General features: G+C 62.1%; 1 protein-coding gene across 2 annotated transcripts in view; it reads left to right on the forward strand.

Annotated features, from left to right (window-relative positions):
* SARDH (sarcosine dehydrogenase) overlaps positions 1–19,184 on the forward strand; it is a 59,752-nt gene extending 40,568 nt beyond the window's left edge. For both annotated transcript variants that reach the window (XM_046022974.1, XM_046022973.1), the window contains 5 exons: positions 2,314–2,407; positions 13,914–14,076; positions 14,571–14,739; positions 16,364–16,499; positions 17,805–19,184. In XM_046022974.1, the coding sequence (XP_045878930.1) occupies positions 2,314–2,407; positions 13,914–14,076; positions 14,571–14,739; positions 16,364–16,499; positions 17,805–17,930 (688 nt within the window). In that variant the 3' untranslated portion in view covers positions 17,931–19,184. The remainder of the gene's footprint in view (positions 1–2,313; positions 2,408–13,913; positions 14,077–14,570; positions 14,740–16,363; positions 16,500–17,804) is intronic.
* The last annotated feature ends 216 nt before the right edge of the window (positions 19,185–19,400 follow it).

Below are 19,400 nucleotides of genomic sequence, written 5' to 3' on the forward strand. Positions count from 1 at the left end.
GGGTGGTTGGAGGTGGGCTCGGAGAGCAGAGGAGGTGAGAGCCTGTAGGTCCAGGGGCTTTCTCTCTGAGTGGGGGGACTGAGCAGAGCAGAGACGTGGTGGGACTGGGCTCCAACAGGGTCTCAATGCTGGGCCGGGGAGGAGGCCAGCAGCTGTGTGAGGAGCAGCAAGGGCCAGAGAAGCCAGGACTTGGAGGAGGGAGTGATGAGCTGTGTCCAGAGGACCTGTGGGTCCAAGTGGGATGAGGACCAGAAACTGACCGCTGGGTTTGGCAGCAGGACTTGAGGGGGGTTGCGGGACGGCTGGGTGGGAACGTGTGGAACCAGGAAGGGAGGAAAGGATCCTGGAGACCTGGTGGGGTCAGCTGGCTCCCATCTGTGGGCTGAACAGGGCCGGGGGTCCTGGCCCGTCCCCGGGGAAACCTCCACACCCTTACTGCTGAGCCGTCAGCCGGCAGTGGGCTATTTCTAGTGCGGGGGAGGCGGGCAGGCAGGGGAGGGAGGGTGTGGCAGCCAGATCAAGGCAGGGCCCCGGGGGGACAGGGCAGCCTCCTCTGCCTCATTAGAAGCGGCTCCAGGCGGACGCCGGTGACAACCTTGTCATTGCGCTGGTAGCGCCTTCGCTCCCTGCTCTGGGCTTCCTCTCCTTCGCCAAGAGCGCCTCGTTCCCACACGAGTGTCTGCCTTGCCGGCTCCGCCAGTGGGGCTAGACCTTTGGAGTTGTCAGCCCCAGACCTTGGGCCATGCTGAGTGACCTGCTTTCCAGAAGAACTCTCTGGAAACGTCCCATAATGGGGCGGTCCAGTACGGTGGCCACTAAGCTGCTGGTGGCCCCTGAGCCCTTGACATGTGTGTGGCCAGACTGAATATTTCATTTTAATTCAGTTAAACTCAAGTGACCACCTGTGGCTGGTGGAGACCGTGCAGAAGTGAATGGTCACTGTCCTGTGGCTCACTGATGCTCCTGAGGGCCCTGGGAGGAGGCAGCGCCGTCCCCGTGGAGGACAGGGTGAGGGTGAGGGGCCAGTGAGGGGAGTCAGGACTCGAACCGGCATCTCTGGCCCATGCCCTCCTGTGCCATCCGCTGCCTGCCCGGTGGAGGGACGGCCTCCCGGGCCCCAGCCTGCCTTCCTCAGACCTGTGTGCTCACCCCGTCCGTAGATCGGCGCCCAGAGCTGCCCCCAGCGCTGCCGCTGAGCCCCTTCAAGCCCTCAGCCCGGGCGGCAGCTCCGGGCTCCTGCCCCTCCAGGGATGGAGGCTGGGAAGACACCGGCCATCCCTGGGGCTGCAGAGAGGACGTGCTCCTGGAAGCCTGGGGCCGGGCTCTCCGGGGGCTGGCACCACGTGGGTGCCGGGGGCGTGCGTTACATAAGGCGCAGGCAGCCGGCAGCACGCTGGGCACCTCGTGGGTGGGCAGCTCCAGTGCCGTGGGGGGCCCCTGGGGTGGGGAGCCCTCCAAGCGGCGCTGCCCTGCAGCCCCCCTGCTCGCCGCTGCCCCCCCGCGGGGCTGTCTCCTGCCAACGGGGAGCCCGCCCCAGGGCGCAGAACTGGGCTGTTGTCAATCAGTTCTATTCACCGTGTGCCCGTTTGCGCCGGGCACGTTGGGAGAGGAGTCCCGTTGTCACGGAGCGCCTGGTTTCAGGGAGGAGGGGGCAGGTCCAACCCAGGTGGGAGGTGCCCTGTTGGGAAATGTGTCCGAGCTTCGCAGACCTAGACTCAGGGAGTCAGGGAGGGCTTCCTAGAGGAGGTGGCAGCTGAGCCAAGACCTGAAGGATGACAAAGGCTTGAACAGAGACAGGGACCTGGGTGGTGTGCCAGGGAGTAAATGAAGGCCTGAAGGGAGGCCAGGAAGTGAGGTTTTCCATGGGTACTGAGGGCTCCGGGCCCAGCCAGGTCTCAGGTGACCTGTTAAGTCTGAGAGCGGGGCTCTGTGGGGGCAGGTGGGGGAGGTGAGGAGGGCAACCTCCGCCCCCAGGGAGCTCACGAACCAGCCTCCTGCCCATCAGACCTGTGGCTGTGAGATGGCTGGGTTGCTGCCCCAGGAGCGTATGTCAGGCCGCTTTCCACGCAGGCTGGGATCACCGCCCCCGTCATTGTTTCTGGTTTTTTTTTAACGGACTGCATTTTTGGCTCGTGTTCATCTTGGTGTGCTTTTATGAAGACCCTGTCTGTCGTCAGTCTGCCTTACGAAGACAGGGACTCGACCTGGTCACTGCTGTATCCGCAGCGTCTTCCTGGCCCGGGGCCCATGCGCAGGAGTGCTCAGCGAGTGTTTGTTGACTGACTAATCAACCAACTTTGTTCTTGCTCACAGCCGGGCCATTCTCCAGGAGGTGCTTGACGCAGACCTGAGCAACGAGGCTTTTCCGTTTTCCACCCACAAGCTGGTGAGAGCCGCCGGGCACCTGGTAGGTACCACTTGGCTGATTTCTCCTGGGCTGTGGGCGGCGGCCGTGTGCCCGGGGCTTGGACGTGGGAGCCAGTCTAAGCCTCTGCTCCCCGCTGTGAGGTGAGGATTAGACATTCCTGCCCCACAGGCTGTTCAGAGCTCAGGGGGGTGATGGATCCAAGTCAGGCTCCCCGCCCCCCACCCCCCCGGGGCTCTGCCCAGTGCCTGGCACCTGCTGGTGGGCTTGCTCCCAGGCTCCTGCCAGGAAACACAGCCTCTGCCTTGCTACCTGCACGGCTGCCCCTGTCCTCCCCCTCCTCGGAGGCACAGGGCATGGCCTCTCAAGTCAGGGTGGTGTGTCCTCCCTCTGTCACGTCGGAAATGACAGGGCTGGGACAACAGAGCTCTGCACCCTGAGGAGACGCCTGTCCTTCCCTGGTGTCCTCCCACCCCTGCCCGCCCAGCACTGTGGGTGTGGGGAGAGGAGGGGCAGCTCCCTGGGTGGGGGTTGGGGGGCACGACCCCTGCCCCAGCTCCAGAAAGCCCAGGTCCTGGAACCCAAGGCTCTGGAATGGTGGGCGATGTCAGGCTCCCTTGGACCCGGCTCTGGCTGGAAGCTTCCTCGGAGACCAGGGGCCAGGCCGGGGCCAGCTCGGGGTCAGCCCGTCCCTTCCCTCCGTATCCTTGTTGGAAGTTAAGTGGCCTGGTTTCCGATCTGACTCCGCACGGCGCACGCGCCCGCATCGTCTTTCCAACGACAGGAAGGTTCCATGACCGGGTTTCTCAGCCTCACCACTGTGGGCCTCTGGGAAGATCTTCTGTGTTGGAGGCCGTCCGGGCTCTGTACGGTATCTGGCCCATGCCTGGCCTCCCCCCATTCGATGCCAGGAGCACCCCCGGCTGTGACAACCAAAAATGTGTCCAGACATTAGCGAGTGTCCCCAGGGGGCAGGCTCACTGGAGGGGAGGGGCTGGTCCGGGATTGTCCCGCGTGGCGGTCGGGCTGGCGGCGCTCGTGGCCGGGGCTCTGACCGAGGCCCTGCAGCAGCTCATGATGTCGGAAACCAAGCCCAGAGAGGGCGGTGGACTGCCCGAGGCCCTCAGCTAGCCAGATGGGAAAGCACGCCGCTACATGTCAGTACCACGGACGTGCCCGTCGGGGGCGGGTGGGCGGACAGCCGGGCTGGGGGCTCCTCTCCTCGTCCACTTCTCCGCGTTCATCGGGGCGGGTGAGGACAGGACCAAGGAGTGTTGGTGAGGAGTGGGATCCTGGCTCGCAGAGGGGCTGGGGCTCCAGACCAGCTTGGGTCCTGTGAGCAAATACGCAGCGGGTACTGATGTCGGCGAGGGGCTGAGGTGGGCGAGGGGGGCTGCTGGAGGGGGGATCAAGGCCGCCCTGCAGAGCCCGGGAGCACTGGCCAGGCCCTGTTCCTGCCTCTCGTCTCAGGAGTGAGCTCAGGGACAGGAAGCTGGCGGGGGTGGGGGGGGTCTCCGTCTTGTTTTCCTGCCTCTTTGGTGCAGAGCTGCCTGCCAGGACCAGAGGGGGTGGGTGTTTCGAGAAGGCAGCACAGCGCGACCCCAGGCCCCGGCTGGCCTCCTGCAGGCTCTGACTGCAGCTGCGCCATGAGCCCCCGTGGGGCCTGGGTTCTGGCTCGCGGAAGCGTGAAGGGGAGTTGTGAGGCTTGGCGTCCGTCCACCCTGCTCGGCCTGCCTGTGGCTCAGGGGCAGTGGGAGAGAGGACCAGGTAGGAGCACTTCCCTTCCCAGCACAGGCTGCTCCAAGAGAGGCATCTGGAACGGGACTGGCTCCTGTCTGGTGGGTTACAGCTGCCTTCTGCCCCGGGGGCTGGCCCTTGGCAGCCTCGGCCACCTCCCTAGGCCTGGCCCGTGGCTGGCTGTCTGCACCTTGGCCAGCTGGGCCCAGGAGCCAGGCTGAGTCAGATCTGGGACCGAGGGGAAGCAAGACCAGACTGCAGGACGAACCCCTTCCTGGGGTAACAGGAGGCCCGGACACGGGCTGAGGGTGCCCTGGGATGCCCGGGTGGAGGTGCAGGACACCCACGGGGCTGCTTCTCCTCACTGTCTCCTCTGGAACAGGCCTTCCTGGCTTTGTCAAAACGTATTTTATTACTTGGTGAACAAGCGTTCCTTTTCCAGCCATCAGCATGCCGCGTGGTGGCGAAGAGGGCAGGGCGCCTGGAGGCAGAGCTGAGGTTCAGCGCGAGCCCTTCGGGGGCGACCCCTGACCTCTCTGAGCCTCCCCCTCGTGCTGGCGTGCTGGCCGGCGCACGGGCAGGACCCGCACACGGGCAGGACCCGCACACGGGGAGGGCCGGCGCACGGGATGCCGGAGTCCGGCTGGGAGAGGGCGGGCGTCGGTGTTTCGCTGTGAACACGGAACGTTTGTAAGCCAAGGACAGGGAGGAGGACGCGCCTGTCCCTCTGTGGGACCCAGCCCAGCCCGGGTTAGCGGTTTCGTGTTCCTCACAGAACCTTCTCTCCCCGGTCTCGTCCGTGAGGTCTAAGGCAGGAGCAGGACTGCCCACGTGTGGTTTGCACACCCAGCTTCACCCCTGATGGTGGTTGCAAGAGGGTTTTGTTTGTTTGTTTTTTCTTTAAGATTTTATTTATTCTCTGGAGTGAGCGTAAGGGAACAGGAGCAGGGGGAGGGGCAGAGCGGGAGGGGGACGCAGGCTCCCCGCTGAGCAGGCGCCCCATGCGAGGCTCGATTCCGGGGCGCCAGGGTCGCGAGCCGAGCCAAGGCGGACGCTCACCGACGGACCCACCAGGTGCCCCCGTTGTGGCAGTTTTCTGGTTCCCTTAAAGGTACCCCGAGAACCACTTTGAAGACACACGCGACCCTCTCCCAGCTCGAGCCGCGGCCGCGGTTGGGCGTTCCTTGTCCTTGGCATCGCCCGGTGCTGAGCTCCCCGTGGCGGCGGGCCTCCGGCGGCTCTGATGACCAGCCTAAGGCAGATTCCCCAGGCCCGGAGCCAGAGCCAGGGACAGGTGTCCCAGGTTCCCAGTCCCGGCTTCCAGTCACTCCGTGCGGTGCTCTTGTCCTGTGGGGTCACACCTGCATCCCTGTCCTCGGGTGCCCGGCTAAAGCATCTTTGTGCAGATCCCGGCCTTGGTGCCTGGCGGTGTTGCACACCCATCCTCTCGTCCCTGCTGCTCCCTGGAGGTCATGTCTAGTAACCTGGAGGTCAGGTCACTGCTGCTTGCCCTGTGTGGCCCACCGGGAGGACCCAGTCCTGCCCTAGGGGGCTGGGAGTCCCCGGGGGGCCTGGCATGCCACCTCTTAGAGACGAGGGCCACAAGGGGCAGGAGCTTTGAGGACGGGGTGCAGCAGGTGGTGTGGGGAGTTGGTGCCCCAGACGTGCCAGAGTCCTGTCTCTGGTACTGCCTTCTCCTGAGGGCTGAGGAGGTGTGGGCAGAATGGAGCAAAGGCTTAGTTTCCTCAGTGTGGACATTACGGGTTTTGCTGACCTCCAAGTGGCCCAGACCCCACGATTGTCCAGGATAGTCCAAGCCTAGGACATAAAGACTTCGTCATTCACTGGCCAGTAAGAGGGGCGGGGAAGTCCGCCAGGCAGGACCGCAGGCTGTGGGACCTGGGCTGTCCCCGGCTCCATGGTGGCTTCCCAACCAGGCAGGGAGATGGGAGCGCGGTCATCCCAGAACCCAAAGGTCAGAAACAAAGTCACCCCCGTGCTCAGCAGAGCTGGGGGCCTGCAGGCCTGGCTTCTAGTCCTCCCCGACCTTCTGGGACCGCCTCTCCTGGCCTCGGTTTCCCCACTGGCAGCACAAAGGCCAGACAATACCTAAAATCGTTTCTGCGCTATCTCATGAGTCTGTCCAGACAGACTGAACTCCCTCTGAATCTGGGGGGATTTCATATTCTCCCGAATAACGCGTTGTACCGGCTTCAGCACGTTCTGGCGCTGTCTCCCTCCGTGTGAGGAGGCGCCGGGGCCAGAGGGGTGGGCCTGGCCAAGGTTGATGGAAGGTCCTGGATCCCAGCCAACCAGATGCAGGGGAGGAATGCGTCCCCGTGTAGCTGGCAGGACCACAGTGCGCGGGACGAGGAGGGCCGGAGCCCGGACCGCACCCGGGCCGAGGGGGTGAGCAGGGCCTTGCCCACCGTGACCCACACTCATGGCCAACAGATGACCCCGGCCGAGTGGCGTCCCCGGCCGAGCACCGTCCTTGTCTTGCAGTAACATCCCAAAATGCTTGGGCCCCAAGCTTGCACGAGCCTCGCATTCCTAGAGAACAAGGGGTGGAGGGAGCCGGTCCCCTTGGCAGCCAGCTGACCCGATGTCCTCGCCTCCCACGTGTCAGCCTCGAGGCCAGCAAGGTTCCCGGTGGGACGCGCTCTCTCCGTGCGGGGGCCCGGGGAGACGTGGTGTTCCTGGCGCCTCGGCCCGGGACAGGGGGCCCCTCTGGAAAGCAGCGGACACGGGGCGGCGAGCTCATCGCGAGGCACAGTGGGGAAGTGATTTTCTTCTGCAAATTAACTTCAGGTCAGAAGGAAATTGAATTTCTTCTCTTGACGGTGGGACGCGCTCGCTGTGGTGCCGGAGGGCTCGCTCGGTTCCCAGCAGGTCGGAGGCTCGGGCCTCCCCGCAGAGCCTTCCCGGCGCCCGCCTCTGCCAGCTGGGTTTTAGCCGCCGCCTGAAGTCGCGCTGTACAAGCTTGGAGATTGTCGAGGCTCTGGGAAGCCCAGGGGCCAGGGGCAGGTCCCAGGGGTGCGGCGGAGCAACACCGCAGCCGCTGTTCACAGTGTCCCTGGGGGACAGGGACGTCTTCTCGCCGCGAAACTGTCAGGTCCGGCGTGGCTGGAGTGAGACTGGACAGCTCTGGGCTTGGGAGATTCCGGAAGTCCCTGCAGGATGGAGGGCCGCGCTGCAGGGGACGCGGGGTGTTCCGACGCGACGGCCCTGCCTTGCTGCCGTCTGTCCGGCACGAGCTGCAGCTCCGACTGGTGCCTCAGAACCTGTGGCTCCGGCGGCAGCTGGCTGGGGAGGGGTGCCGTCCGCTGCGGAGCGGAGCGGGGAGGGTTTGTGGCCGATTCGGCGCTCCCGGGGGCTGGACAGTCTGTGGAGCTTTTCAGATCCTTGGAGAGGGTCACGTTCTCCACATGTGACGTGAACTTCACACCTCGTATCTATTCTGTCCTTGGAACTCGGTTTCCACTCATCCTCCCCACCGTCCACCATCATCCCCACTAGCCATCCCCGTCCCCCGTCACAGTCCCCGCCACCGTGCCCACCACCCTCACCACCACCTCCACTGTGCCCCCCCCAGCAACGACGACCATCACCGCCGTCTTTGCTACCGTAATGACCTCCCTTACCTTCGCCGCCGCTGCACGCTGGCCAAGACCAGACCACTGGGAGGAACTGCGCGTCCCACTGGCAGAAAGTGATTAGAGTCAAGGATGTCTTGGGAGCCTCCAGGGGGCTTTGAAAGATCCTTGAACCTGTCGCCAACCTTACCCCCCATCCCGTTCCTGTGGGTTCAGGGCCCCAGATCCCTGCAGAGGGGCTGCCCAGGCTCAGATCCCTGCCTGTCCCCTGCCTCCGGGGGCCCTCGGATCCTCCGTTCGCAGCTGGAGAATGTGCCTGGTGTGTCGGGGGTGCTGTTACACAACCAAACGCCTGGAAACTTGTGAAACTGCCATGAGCTAATGTGATCTGAAAGGTTGGACGTGCCGGCCCGTGTCTGTGGGTGTATCTGCTTGAGCTCTCCTGGGATATTTACCCAGAAAGGTACACAGCAGGCTTGTTCTGGTGACGCGCGTGCCCACGGCATCCCCCCGGAGCCACATGGCCTCCCCTGCCCCCCAGGCACCTGCGTGGCCTCTGACCTGACCCGGTGCAGCGGCGACCCAGCATCTGCCTGGCTTCATGTCCACCGACAGCTGGTGGGGGCACAGCGAGGCCCCAAGCTCGAGCTCGAGCTCCTGAATCACATCTTACTAACACCCGAGCACCCGAAATTTTACTGAAATCCAAGCACCCAAAAATAGTGAAGTGAGAGTGAGTCAGCCTAGGGCAGGGAGCGCGTGTCTCCTGGCTTTGCGCACGTGCGCTCCTGTTGGAAGCCCTGGCTGAGCCCTTGCGCGGCCGCTTCCCGGCCGTGGGCTTCCGCGGAGTGGCTGCAGGGGGTTCGTCCCGGCTGGAGAGCTGCAGTAGAATCTCTAGGAGGACCCGTGAGCGGTCGTGAAACTGTCAGGGGCCTGACACCGGCCACGTGGGGGTCTGTGCTACGGAAGGGCCCGCGGCCACCGGAGCTGATGATGAGCAATGATGATGATGATGAGCAAACATTACCCAGGACATCGTGGGCCTGGGACGAGTGGCTGATGCCCCTGAGCCCCCAGTTCCTTATCTGTAAAATGGGCATGCCCAGAGCAGCGCCTCACCGACGGTGAGCACCCTGCCTGGGGTTTTATGGGGACGACTCGGTTGAGTGCTCCTGGGAGCCTCTGAAGGACGCACCGTTATCAGGCAGGGCTTGCAGAAGAGACTCAGGGGGAGGCCAGTCACTAGGGCTGCAACCCTGGGGACTCAGATTCAAACCCGCGCCCCAGCTCTCGGCCAGCACGTGCCTCCTGCTTCTGTACGAGGCTGGCCCCTCACCTCCTTGTGTCAGCAGCGTCTGCGGCCTCTCCCTTGCTCCCGGTGTCCCAAACATCAAGAAAGTACAAATCACCCAGTCCCTCTGGGCTTTAGGGGCCCACCCACAGAAGAAAGGGTCTTCTGTTTTTACCATCTTAACCTTTTTTAAGTCTACAGTCCGGTCATGTTAACTGTATTCATGTTGTCGTGCAAAAGGTTTCCAGAACTTTTTCATCTTGCAGAACAGAAGCCCGAAACTCGCTAACCAACAACTCCCAGCCCTCCTTCCCCCCCACTCCTGGGAACCAGCCATCTACTTTCTGTCTCTATGACTTTGACTCATTTAATTCCACGGAAGTGGAATTTGGATTAGGATTTGTCTCTGTGTCTGGCTTATTTCACTCTATCAGGTCCACACGGTTTATCCAGGTTGTGGCAGGTGCCGGGATCTCCTTCCTTGTAAGAGCTGAGTAATACCCCGTTGTATGGATAGGGCCCGTTTTGTCTATCTAGGCCTCTGTCCGTGCCTGCTTGGCTGGCTGGCTGCCATCTCTTAGCCATCGTGAGTAATGCTGCGGTGAACACGGGTGGGCAAATATCCTTTCCAGATCTTGCTTTCAATCCTTTGGGGCAGCTACCCAGAGGCAGAATTGATAGACACGTGCTCATTCTATTTTTCTTTTTCTTCTTTTTTTCCTTTCTGATGAATCTCCACCCCGTTTCCCCTCGCAGTTGCATCAGCAGGGCCTAAGGAGTCAAATTTATCCATGTCCCTGCTAACAGTGGTTACTTTGTTCTTGTTTGTTGTTGTTTTGTTTTGTTTTTGTTTTTTTACAGTCATCATCCTAATGGTCATATCTCCTTGGGGGTTTGGTTTGCATTTCTCTAATGAGTAGTGGTAATTACCAGGCTTTCATTATCCTTATTAGTCATCTGTATATCATCTTTGGAGAAACATCAATTTGAGCCCTTTCCTCATTTCTTAGCCAGGTCATTTGTTTTGGTGGTGTTGAGTTGTAGGAGTTCTTTATGTATTCTTAATATTAACCCCTTTTCGGCTATGATAAGTAAGTATTTTCTCCCACTCTGTAGGTTGTCTTTTCACTGTTGGCTCTTTCCTTTGATGCACAGACGTGGTCCCATGGGACTAATTTTGCTTTCTGTTGCCTGTGCCTGTGCCTTTCATGTCATATACAAGAAGTCATTGACAAGTCCAATGTCACGAAGCTTCCCCCTGGTTTCTCCTGGGAGTTTTATAGTCTTAGGAGTTACACGTGGGTCTTCAATCCATTTTGAGTTAAAATTTGTATATGGTGCAAGATAAGGGCCCAGTTTCATTCTTTTGCTTATGGAGATGCCGTTTCCCCAACACCATTTGTTGGAGAGACTGTGTCTTCTCTGTTGAGTGGTCCCAGCAGCCTCGCTGAAGACCACATGGCCATGTACATGAAGGTTTACTTCTGGGCTCTCTTTCCTATTCCACTGGTTTATTTGCTTTTATGCCTGTACCACACTGTTTTGATCGTGGGATCTTTGTAGTAAGTTACAAAAACAGGGACTGAGAGTCCCACAGCCTTACTTCTCTTCAAGATTGATCTGGCTATTTGAGGTCTCTTGAGATCCCCTGTGAATGCCAGGATGGATTTTTCTATTTCTGCAAGAAGTACCCCTGGAATTTTGATAGGGATACATTGAATCTGTACATCACTTTGGGTAGCATTGGTATCTGAATATTGTTTTCCATTCCATGAACATGGGATGCCTTCCCATTGACTTGTGTCAGCTTTCATTTCTTTCAGCACAGTTTTGTAGTCTTCAGTATAGCAGTCTTTCACCTCCATAGCTAGGTGTATTTTTAAGTATTTTATTCTTTTTGATGCTATTACAAATGGAATTTTGAAAAAATTTCCTTTTGGATTGTTCATTGTTAAGGTAGAAAAATGCCATTGATTTTTGTGTGTTGATTTGTATCGAGCAGCCTAGCTGAATACGTTTATTAATTCCAACAGTATTTTGAGGGGTCTTTAGGGTGAGAAAAGGGTTTAAATAAAAACTGCTTTAAGGCCCTTCCTCATGACCGTCCATGATTTTGTGACTCCAGCCAGGGCCTGTGATTACTATGAGAGAGAGGCGCTCTGTTTTGCAAGGGGTTTGCCTCAGTTGGGGGCTTGCTTTTAAAGTCAATCCAACCCAATCTTTACGGGCAGAGGACTGTGTATCAGGCACCTGCTTCCCAGGAACTTGATGATCTCAAGCACTGGCCTCATCCATCTATCAGATGGGCACAGAGGTGGGGAGAGGTTGCCCCACATGGGTCTGGCTGACCCAGAGCTGATGTTCCAGATATCCTCATTCTCAGCTTTCCCCCTTTATTATACGTCCCTGCTCAGAAGAAAAGAGGACTCCCCCGACTCCACTGGCTTTAGCGGAGACAAATACAGGATGTCTTGAGATGAGTAATTTTGTGAACATAGAAAGGCACCTGGAATTCCCCAGACTCTTTCCCCTGCTTTGCCAGAAGCAGAGGTCTGTCTGCCCCCTCTTTTCCTCCATCATTCAGGAAGTATTTTTTTAGCACCTACTGTGTGCTGGGCCCAAGCACAGGGGTGCCGTGCAGAGCCAGGCCAGCCAGCTCCTGGCCTCGTGGGGCTCCTGGGAGGTGCAGAAGAGCCCGGGATGGCTCGATCCCTCCCCACCGGTGAGATCAAGCTGAACCCCAGTGCTGACCCTCTCACTTAACTGGGAGCATGTGTGCCTGACATGAACCTGCAGTCCTGGGCCATTAATGGGTGAGCTTTAGAAACGATTTCTCCTGTTTCAAAATGAGATTGGCTTTGAGCCCCAAGCTCCTCCGTGGGCTGTCTAAAATTAGAACCCCGTTGACAAGGCAATCTTTGTCAGGGGCCCACGGCTTGCACTAGGGAAGCAGGGAAATGTCAACAGTACATTTTCTGTGTCAATTTTGAGTTTTTTTGAGAGGCCTGGGGAAATGGCAGCTCAGAGCAAATGTTCACGGTTTCAAAAGCTTTCAGCGTCCAGCCCCTCGGCAGCAATATGATTAAAGTGTCAGGTTTATAAGGAGCCGGGTCTGTGTTAGGGAGAGTGGCCTCCGCCCCCTCCTGTGTAGACAGGATCTGGCCGGAGCTGCGCGGGACTTAGGGCTCAGGGCAGTGATGGGATAAGCTCCTCCATCTCCCGTGAGACCTGTGCTTCCCTGTCCTATCCATGTCCCTTTGTTTCAAGGACAGTCTTGGGACTGACCTCACCGGTGGGGACACTCTGGGCTCAAGAACTCGCCTGGGAAGGCCAGGAAGCCGACACCTGTCGCCGGGTGTGTAGATGACATGCCAGCAAACCGACCGAGCAGAGACGAGTCCCTGGGCACCAGCCATCGGGCAGGGAGTCGTGCCCCGTGCTGGTTGTGGCCTCCGTGCTGGTGCTGGCCTGGCGTCCAGGTGCACCGGCCGGACGTGCCCAGAGACCAGCTGCCCCAGCACAGATGCGTGTGCTCAGGCCGGGCACGGTGCCCTGTTTTCACGTCGTCCCCTGGATGTTGTTCACGTTGGTCTCCGGCACCGTGGGGGGCCGAGAAGGGCGCCGGTGACGGAGCGTGCGTGCAGAACTTGGTCCAGGGACACCGTGTAAATGGCGCTGTCATCTCCGTGCGGGATGGGGGCCCATGGTCCTTTGCAGACCCCTGGGGCCCAGCTCTCACAGAGCCTGCAGCATGGCGATAAGGTCTTTCCAACCCCGCTGCAGGCCTCTCTGTCCCACCCTCCCGACACGCCGGCTCCTGCTCAGTGCCCTGGCCCCGGCTCGCCTTCCAGGCCTGTCTGCACCGCAGACTCCGCTAACCTTGCGTCTGGGGCTGTCCCGGGCAGGGGCCTTCCTTCCCAGCCCTTGCCCGCCCTCGGCCTGGCTGCCACAAGCCAAGGAGCACCCACTTGTGCTTCTGGCTGGGTCCTTCGAAGACTGTGTCCCGGGGACAGAGGCTGGGTCTTTGGTCAGAGCCCAGCCTCTGGCCGACGCTGACCAGGCTGGGGAGCATTCACAGGGATGACTCAGCAACGGGCAGCTTCCCCTCTTGATGCCTCTGAAACCTCGGGGTCCGGCCTTGGTGAGCCGCGAGTGTACCGCCCACCTCCCAGCGACTGGCTCGCCAACACACCTCGGAGCTACTTAAAACCGACAAAACCTGGCTCCTGACCCCATTTACAGGGGAGGAGAGTGAGGCCAGAGGGAGTGTGGGGGACTCGGCCGAGTCATGGTGGTGATATCTGCGTCTCAAGCCCCACCCAGCCCCTTGAGTGTGGCCTTTGTTGGAACTTGCTGGCTTTGCTGATGGGGTTGACGTCAGAATCTGGGATCATCGAGGGTCGGTGATCACCGGTGACTCCGGTGACAAGTGTCCTGATCAGAGATGAAAGTAGAGGAGATACAGACACAGAGGAGAAGGCCTGCGGTGCAGAGCATGGAGGGCAGTGACCGCAAGCCAAGGAGCACCTGAGGCCCCCAGAAGCTGGAAGGGCAGGAAGGACCCTGTCCCAGAGCTGCCGGAGGGAGCACAACTTGCTGAGCCCTGGATGTGGGGCTTCGAGCGTCCAGAACTGGGAGACAGCACACTTTCTGGCCATTCGGTACGGCCTCCCCAGGACACTTGCACAGCCACTGAGAAGAGTTGAGGCCTGAGAACCGTGTGTCCACTTTCTCCATGGACACCCTTCTTCCCCTTAAAGGTTGCCGGAGCCTGGAGCCCTGTCCTTGGAGACCCCATGTCCTGGGAGCAGGACAGCCTCGGCCCAGGGCCAGCTCACGAGAGTGGTGGCAATAAGGACCGGCTACCAGTACATGGCAGCTGGGCCCTGAGCTGTGTCGTCTGAGCCGTGCCCTGTCCCCCCAGGTGCGGGCCATGAGGCTCTCCTTCGTCGGGGAGCTGGGCTGGGAGTTGCACGCGCCCAGGCCAGCCTGCGTGCCCGTGTACCAGGCTGTGATGACCGCGGGCGCCAAGCACGGCCTCGTCAACGCCGGGTACCGGGCCATCGACTCCCTGAGCATTGAGAAAGGTGTGTGTGGGGGTCGCGCGGTGCCAGTGGGCCGCCCGGAGCCCTGCTGCAGGCACGGAACTGTTGCCCCCCCACACTTCTTTCCTGCCCCGCTCTGTTTCCCTTACCCCCTTACGCCTGCTTCCCCAGCCCGCGGCCCCCGCCCCTGCACCCTTCCTGCGCTGCCCGTGAACGCAGTCTCCCACGCAGGGCCTGGGGATGGTGCTGGGGTCCCTGACACCTGTACTGGGAGGGCGAGCGGAAGATGTGCTTGCCCGGGCTTGTGGGGACGGGGCCACAGTGGGGTTGGGCGTCAGTGCCTGGGTGTCCCTGGGAAATCTGTTCCCCCGGTCCCTCCCCAGCGTCTCAGCTGACAGTGCAGAGGCTGAGGGCTCGCCCAGGGGACCTCATGCAGGTGAGGATGCCTCCCCCCGCCCCCCCTCCCCCGGGCCTTCAGAGGAGCCCATCCCCCACCCCTGCAGGGCGCTGACCCCGGGCTCTCCTCCCCCGCACAGGCTACCGGCACTGGCACGCAGACCTGCGCCCCGACGACAGTCCCCTGGAGGCGGGCTTGGCCTTCACCTGCAAGCTCAAGTCAGCTGTGCCCTTCCTGGGGCGGGCGGCCCTGGAGAAGCAGCGGGCCGACGGCCTCCGCCGACGCCTGCTGTGCCTGACGGTGGATGAGTGAGTGACTGCCGTCCCGTGTGCGGGGGACGTGGCGGGAGCGCACCCTCCTCCAACAGAGCTTTGGAAAGAGAAAGTGGGCCGCAGAGCCACCTCCGTGGGCGTGGATCCAGGCCGAGGTCCCAGAGTGCCAGTCCCTGCGCGGTGACCTCCGGCCGTGTTCTGGTTCATCCTCCCACTGCCCGGGACGTGGCGGGTGGGGGATGGGGGGGAGGCCGGGGCGGAACGACCCTCCCCACTTCCAGACAGAGACCTTGGGTGCCAGGGGACAGGGTCACTTGGCGCGGGATGGAGAGCCCACGCTGCGGGGACCCACAGCCCCCCTCCACCCAGGGGTGGCTTTGAGCAGGTCACTCTGCTCTGTCCTTGGGAGCTGGGCCCGTGCTGTCGCTGGATTCCACTTGGGCTCGGCGACTCTGAAATGGCACCACCAGGCTGGTGTTGGCCCCACCGCGGCCCCGCGGGAATCTGGGTAGCAACGGTCTCCAGCAGCCGGGCGTGGTTGATTTGCTGCTGACAGGAGGCCCCAGGTGGAGCCGCTTCTCGGGACTTCTGGAGCCGTCCAAGGAGGTGTCAAGAGCTTCAAGGGAGGGGGGCAGAGAGGGAGCGGAGCTGTGGCTTGTCGTCGTCCTGCTGCTTCTCCCCAGGCTCCCGTCACCTGGGCCCTCGTCAGGCTGCTTGTCCACCACCTGGGTCTCCGGTGAGGGGCGGAGCTGGGGCTGGGGTCTGCGGTCTGCGGAGCCCCTCCGCCCACTGGCCTCCGGAAAGTGCCTGCAGCCGGACGCCCGGAGCTCAGAGCTTCTGGAACGGCCCCTGCCACAGCCCGGCTCGCCTGCCCGGGTGTTCTCTGCCATAAGATCCACCCAGAGCTGTGCCCAGGGAGGTCCAGTCCTGACGAGGAACATGGTCAGGAGTTGTGGGGAGCTGCCCCTCTGCTCTGGGCCCCGAGCCACGCGGGGACCCTGGGCCTGTCTCCTCATCGGCCAATAGCACGCGCTCTGCAGGACTGGGTGGGATGAGAGAGTCAGGATGTGCCACGGACCCCCCGCCGGTCCTAGCCGTTTCCCTCAGACAGTCAGTCTCAGAGGCCCCTGGACCCTGCCTGCAGGGACCCACGGCCACGTCAGCATCGGGTCCCAACCTGGCTCCCCCGACACGGCCCCGGGCACAGTCCGGCTCTCGGTCGACAGCACGAACGAGGCGCCCAGACTGGCTCGTGACTTCTGGGCGCGGGTGCGGCTGTGATTGCGGGATCATCTCTGTGATTTCTGCTCTGAATTCCCACAAATGTGCGGTCAGCACTCATTCCTTACGCGCCCTAAAGAAAAGGACATTTGCTAGATGGTGCTTCGTGCTCTGAAAAGAGCGCCAGGCAGAGGACAGCAAGCCTCGGGGGCATGAGGTTTTAAATTGCTCAGAAGTCAGCGAAAACCAGTGGAGAGGTGGGCCTTTCCCAAATACCCACAGCCTGTCTGCAGACCCGGCAGTCAGAGCCCGGCTGCGGTCCTCTCCGCGCGGTCAGGAGCCCGGGCGCAGGTGTGCTGGGGGCGCTGGGTTGGCTCCGGCCTCACGGGTCCCCCGTCTGGGGGCTCTGGGGCCCAGCCTTGTGTCTTGCTTCTTCCAGGAAGGTGCCCATGTTCGGCCTGGAGGCCATCTGGAGAGACGGCCAAGTGGTGGGCCACATCCGGAGGGCTGACTTCGGGTTCGCCATTGACAAGACCATCGCTTACGGCTACATCCGGGACCCCAGCGGTGGGCCGGTGAGTCGAGCCCCTCACGCCCAAGGGAAGCCGGGTTCCTCACCAGGCGCCCCTGGGACGCACGCACCCCTGCATCAAGCTGAGGGACGGGGGTGGATTGGGGGGTGTCTGGGCAGGGTCAGGGCTGTTTCTGTGTTTTCTGTCTGAAAGAATCTGACTTTGGGAGCTCCGGGCTTCTGTGGGTCAGACAGAGGCTCGGCCCAGGCTGGCACCCTCTGCCCCAACAGCCTGGGCTGGACACTGGACACCTGACCGTCCTCCCCGGACCCCCTTCCTGTCCTCTCTCTCCCCTCACCCGAGGCGCTCCAGGCATGGGGGACACGTGCGTCCGTGCACACACAGACTCGTTGCAAGCATGGGCACAGTTTGCCACGTGGCCCCCGTTCCTCCCTCCACGCTGGCAGGGGGGCAGGGGCGGAGAAGGGGCCCACTGAAGGCCGGGAGGGGTCAGAGCCCAAGGGGGTTCTGGAAGCTCTTGCCAGGCCAGCTGGTCCCAAGGGGGCCCCTAGAGGGTCACCTGGCACGGGCTGGGCCCTGTGGCTCGAGAGAGGAGGGGGAGGAGCTCACTGTCACGACACCCTTATGGACATAACGGCTTGCGTCCCTGGAGCACCACACGAGCCCCGCGACAGCTGGGAAATGGAGGCTCTGGAAGGCTCTGGCTGTGGGGCCGGGAAGCCCATCCAGCTGAGGCTGAGCTTTCCTGCCTGAGCCGTAGCCGTTCTCGGAGAACTCTGGGCCGCGGCTCCCCCCCGACCCCCAACAGAGACTCTAGAGGGTCAGCAAGGAGGAGGCGGGGTGTGAATCAGATGGTCCAGGCAGGGGTGCAAGGGACGAGCTGGGCCTCAGGAGGGGGTGGGACGCAGCGGCTGGGGGTCCTGGGCCCTGGGCTGCCTGTCCTGCGTGGCTGGGAGAGGAGTCCTCTGTGTGTCAGAGCACGGCCCGGATGCCCTGTCCGTGGCCGGGCCCTGGGTGTTGTCTCTGTGCTGCGAACAGGACCCCTGAGTGAGGCCAGCGTGCCCAGGGCCTGGGCACACCGGCCTGTCTCCTGTTGCCCAGTTTCCCGGGGGTCTGCGGCTCCTGGGGCAGGAGCTGTTCTGTGTCCTGGGGGAGAAGCCCCACTGGCTGCCAGACCGCGGCTCTGCTGGGCCGCACGTGGTCAAGTGCCACTCGGGGCCTTACTGCTCAGGACAGCCCCTCGGTCCGGAGGGGGGCCCTTGGCACAGAGAGGCATTTGCCGCAGGTGGGTATGAGCCCCGCACCCACCAGGTGACGAGGGACTTTCCCCCTCCTCTCCTGCATTAGGTCTCGCTGGACTTTGTGAGGAGCGGGGAGTACGCTCTGGAGCGGATGGGGGTGACCTACCCTGCCCGGGCTCACCTCAAGTCCCCCTTCGACCCCGACAACAAGAGGGTGAAGGGGATCTACTGATGTCCGCATGGGCGGAGCCTCTGCCGAGCAGGAGGCCGAGACCTGCTCCATCCCTCGCTGACCCTCCACACTGGCCCACCTCCCTGACCCAGGACCCGGATCCAAACCCGAACCCGCACATGGGTCCTCCCTGCTCTTCGTCCGGGCCAGCCAACCCCGCAATCAGATGTCAGCCGAGGGGACAGAAGACCCTGGGGGCCCGTCCTATGGTCACTGATCAAGGGATGGTCGCTAGTCCACCCTTCCCCTCCCCGCAAAACAGGAGCGCACAGTCTCGGGCTCAGGCCGCCGTGTGGCCCCTACAAGCTCCCGGGAAGATGCTGAGTTAGCACCCCGTCAGCCCGGTGAGAAAGCAGGGAGGCCGAGGTCCGCCCAGCAACCCCAGCCTGCCTGCGGGCCGCCCCGGAGAGTTGCATGGGCCATCTGGAGTTAGGGACAGTGAGGACGGACTAGCACCGTCCACTGTGGGCGCAGGGGGGCGGCAGAGAGCAGGTGCTTGGTCACTGCAGGTGGGCCCCCGGGCAGGAGGCGGGCAGGCCAGGGAGGCTGGAAAGGGAGCCCTTCCGGCCTTGACCTGCTCTTCCTGTGGGAACGCCTCCTGCCCATCGCCCTCTCATGCCCGAGGCCAGCAGGAGCAGGGCGTGGGAGGGGTCTCCCCTCGGTGGCCTCCCTGACCTATGTGGAAGGCCCACCTCCCGCCTTGATTGCCCCAAGTGCACCTCGTTCGTTAGGCCTGTAAGGGAGGGGCGTGCGGACAGAACAAGGCCTCCGTCCTCGTGATTGGGATGCGGTTCCTGTCCTTGACTTTCTTGTCCCGTGGTCCTGGGGGAGGACCTCGTATAGGGTCTTAAGCAACTCCCTCACTCCCCTTCTCTGGGCTTTTGGAACTCACATCCACCAGCGTGACCCTCCTCCCTGCCTGCGTGACCCTCCTCCCTGCCTTCCGTCCCCGGGTCCTGGGTCCCGCCTGCTCTGCCTCATCCCCCCGCCTCCCGGATCACACCCCCAGGACTTTGATGGCCACCGGGCAGCCCCAGCGAAGCTGCGCTGTGTGGCCCTGCCGGGGCAAGCCTGACCCTCTGGGGAGCAGAAGGCGACGGATGCGTGGGGACGGGGAGGACGGGATTCCCGCGGACACACACCAGAAGCAGCCAGCTGCCGGGGGGGTAGGCAGGCTCTGGCAGGCCCTGGCTGATTTCAGAGGCTCACACCCCTGGAACCGGTCAGGCTAATAAAGTTGAAGTCGTGGGAAGACGTTTGGGTTTCAGATGGCCTTTGGAAAGCTTTTAGGCCTCCTCCCTCACCAAACCGCAGGCCGGGGAGCTTGGGCCTCTGACTTTGACACGCTTCAGGCAAACGAGACCTGCAGCGCCCCTAGGCGGGCCCGGCTCCCGCCCGAGAGGGTCTGGGGGAAGCCGAGTGGACCCCGAGGAGCCAGAAATGGAGAGAAGGGGAGACAGCTTCCCCGAC

The sequence above is a fragment of the Meles meles genome, chromosome 11 (genome assembly GCF_922984935.1).
Source record: "Meles meles chromosome 11, mMelMel3.1 paternal haplotype, whole genome shotgun sequence".
Taxonomy (NCBI): domain Eukaryota; kingdom Metazoa; phylum Chordata; class Mammalia; order Carnivora; family Mustelidae; genus Meles; species Meles meles.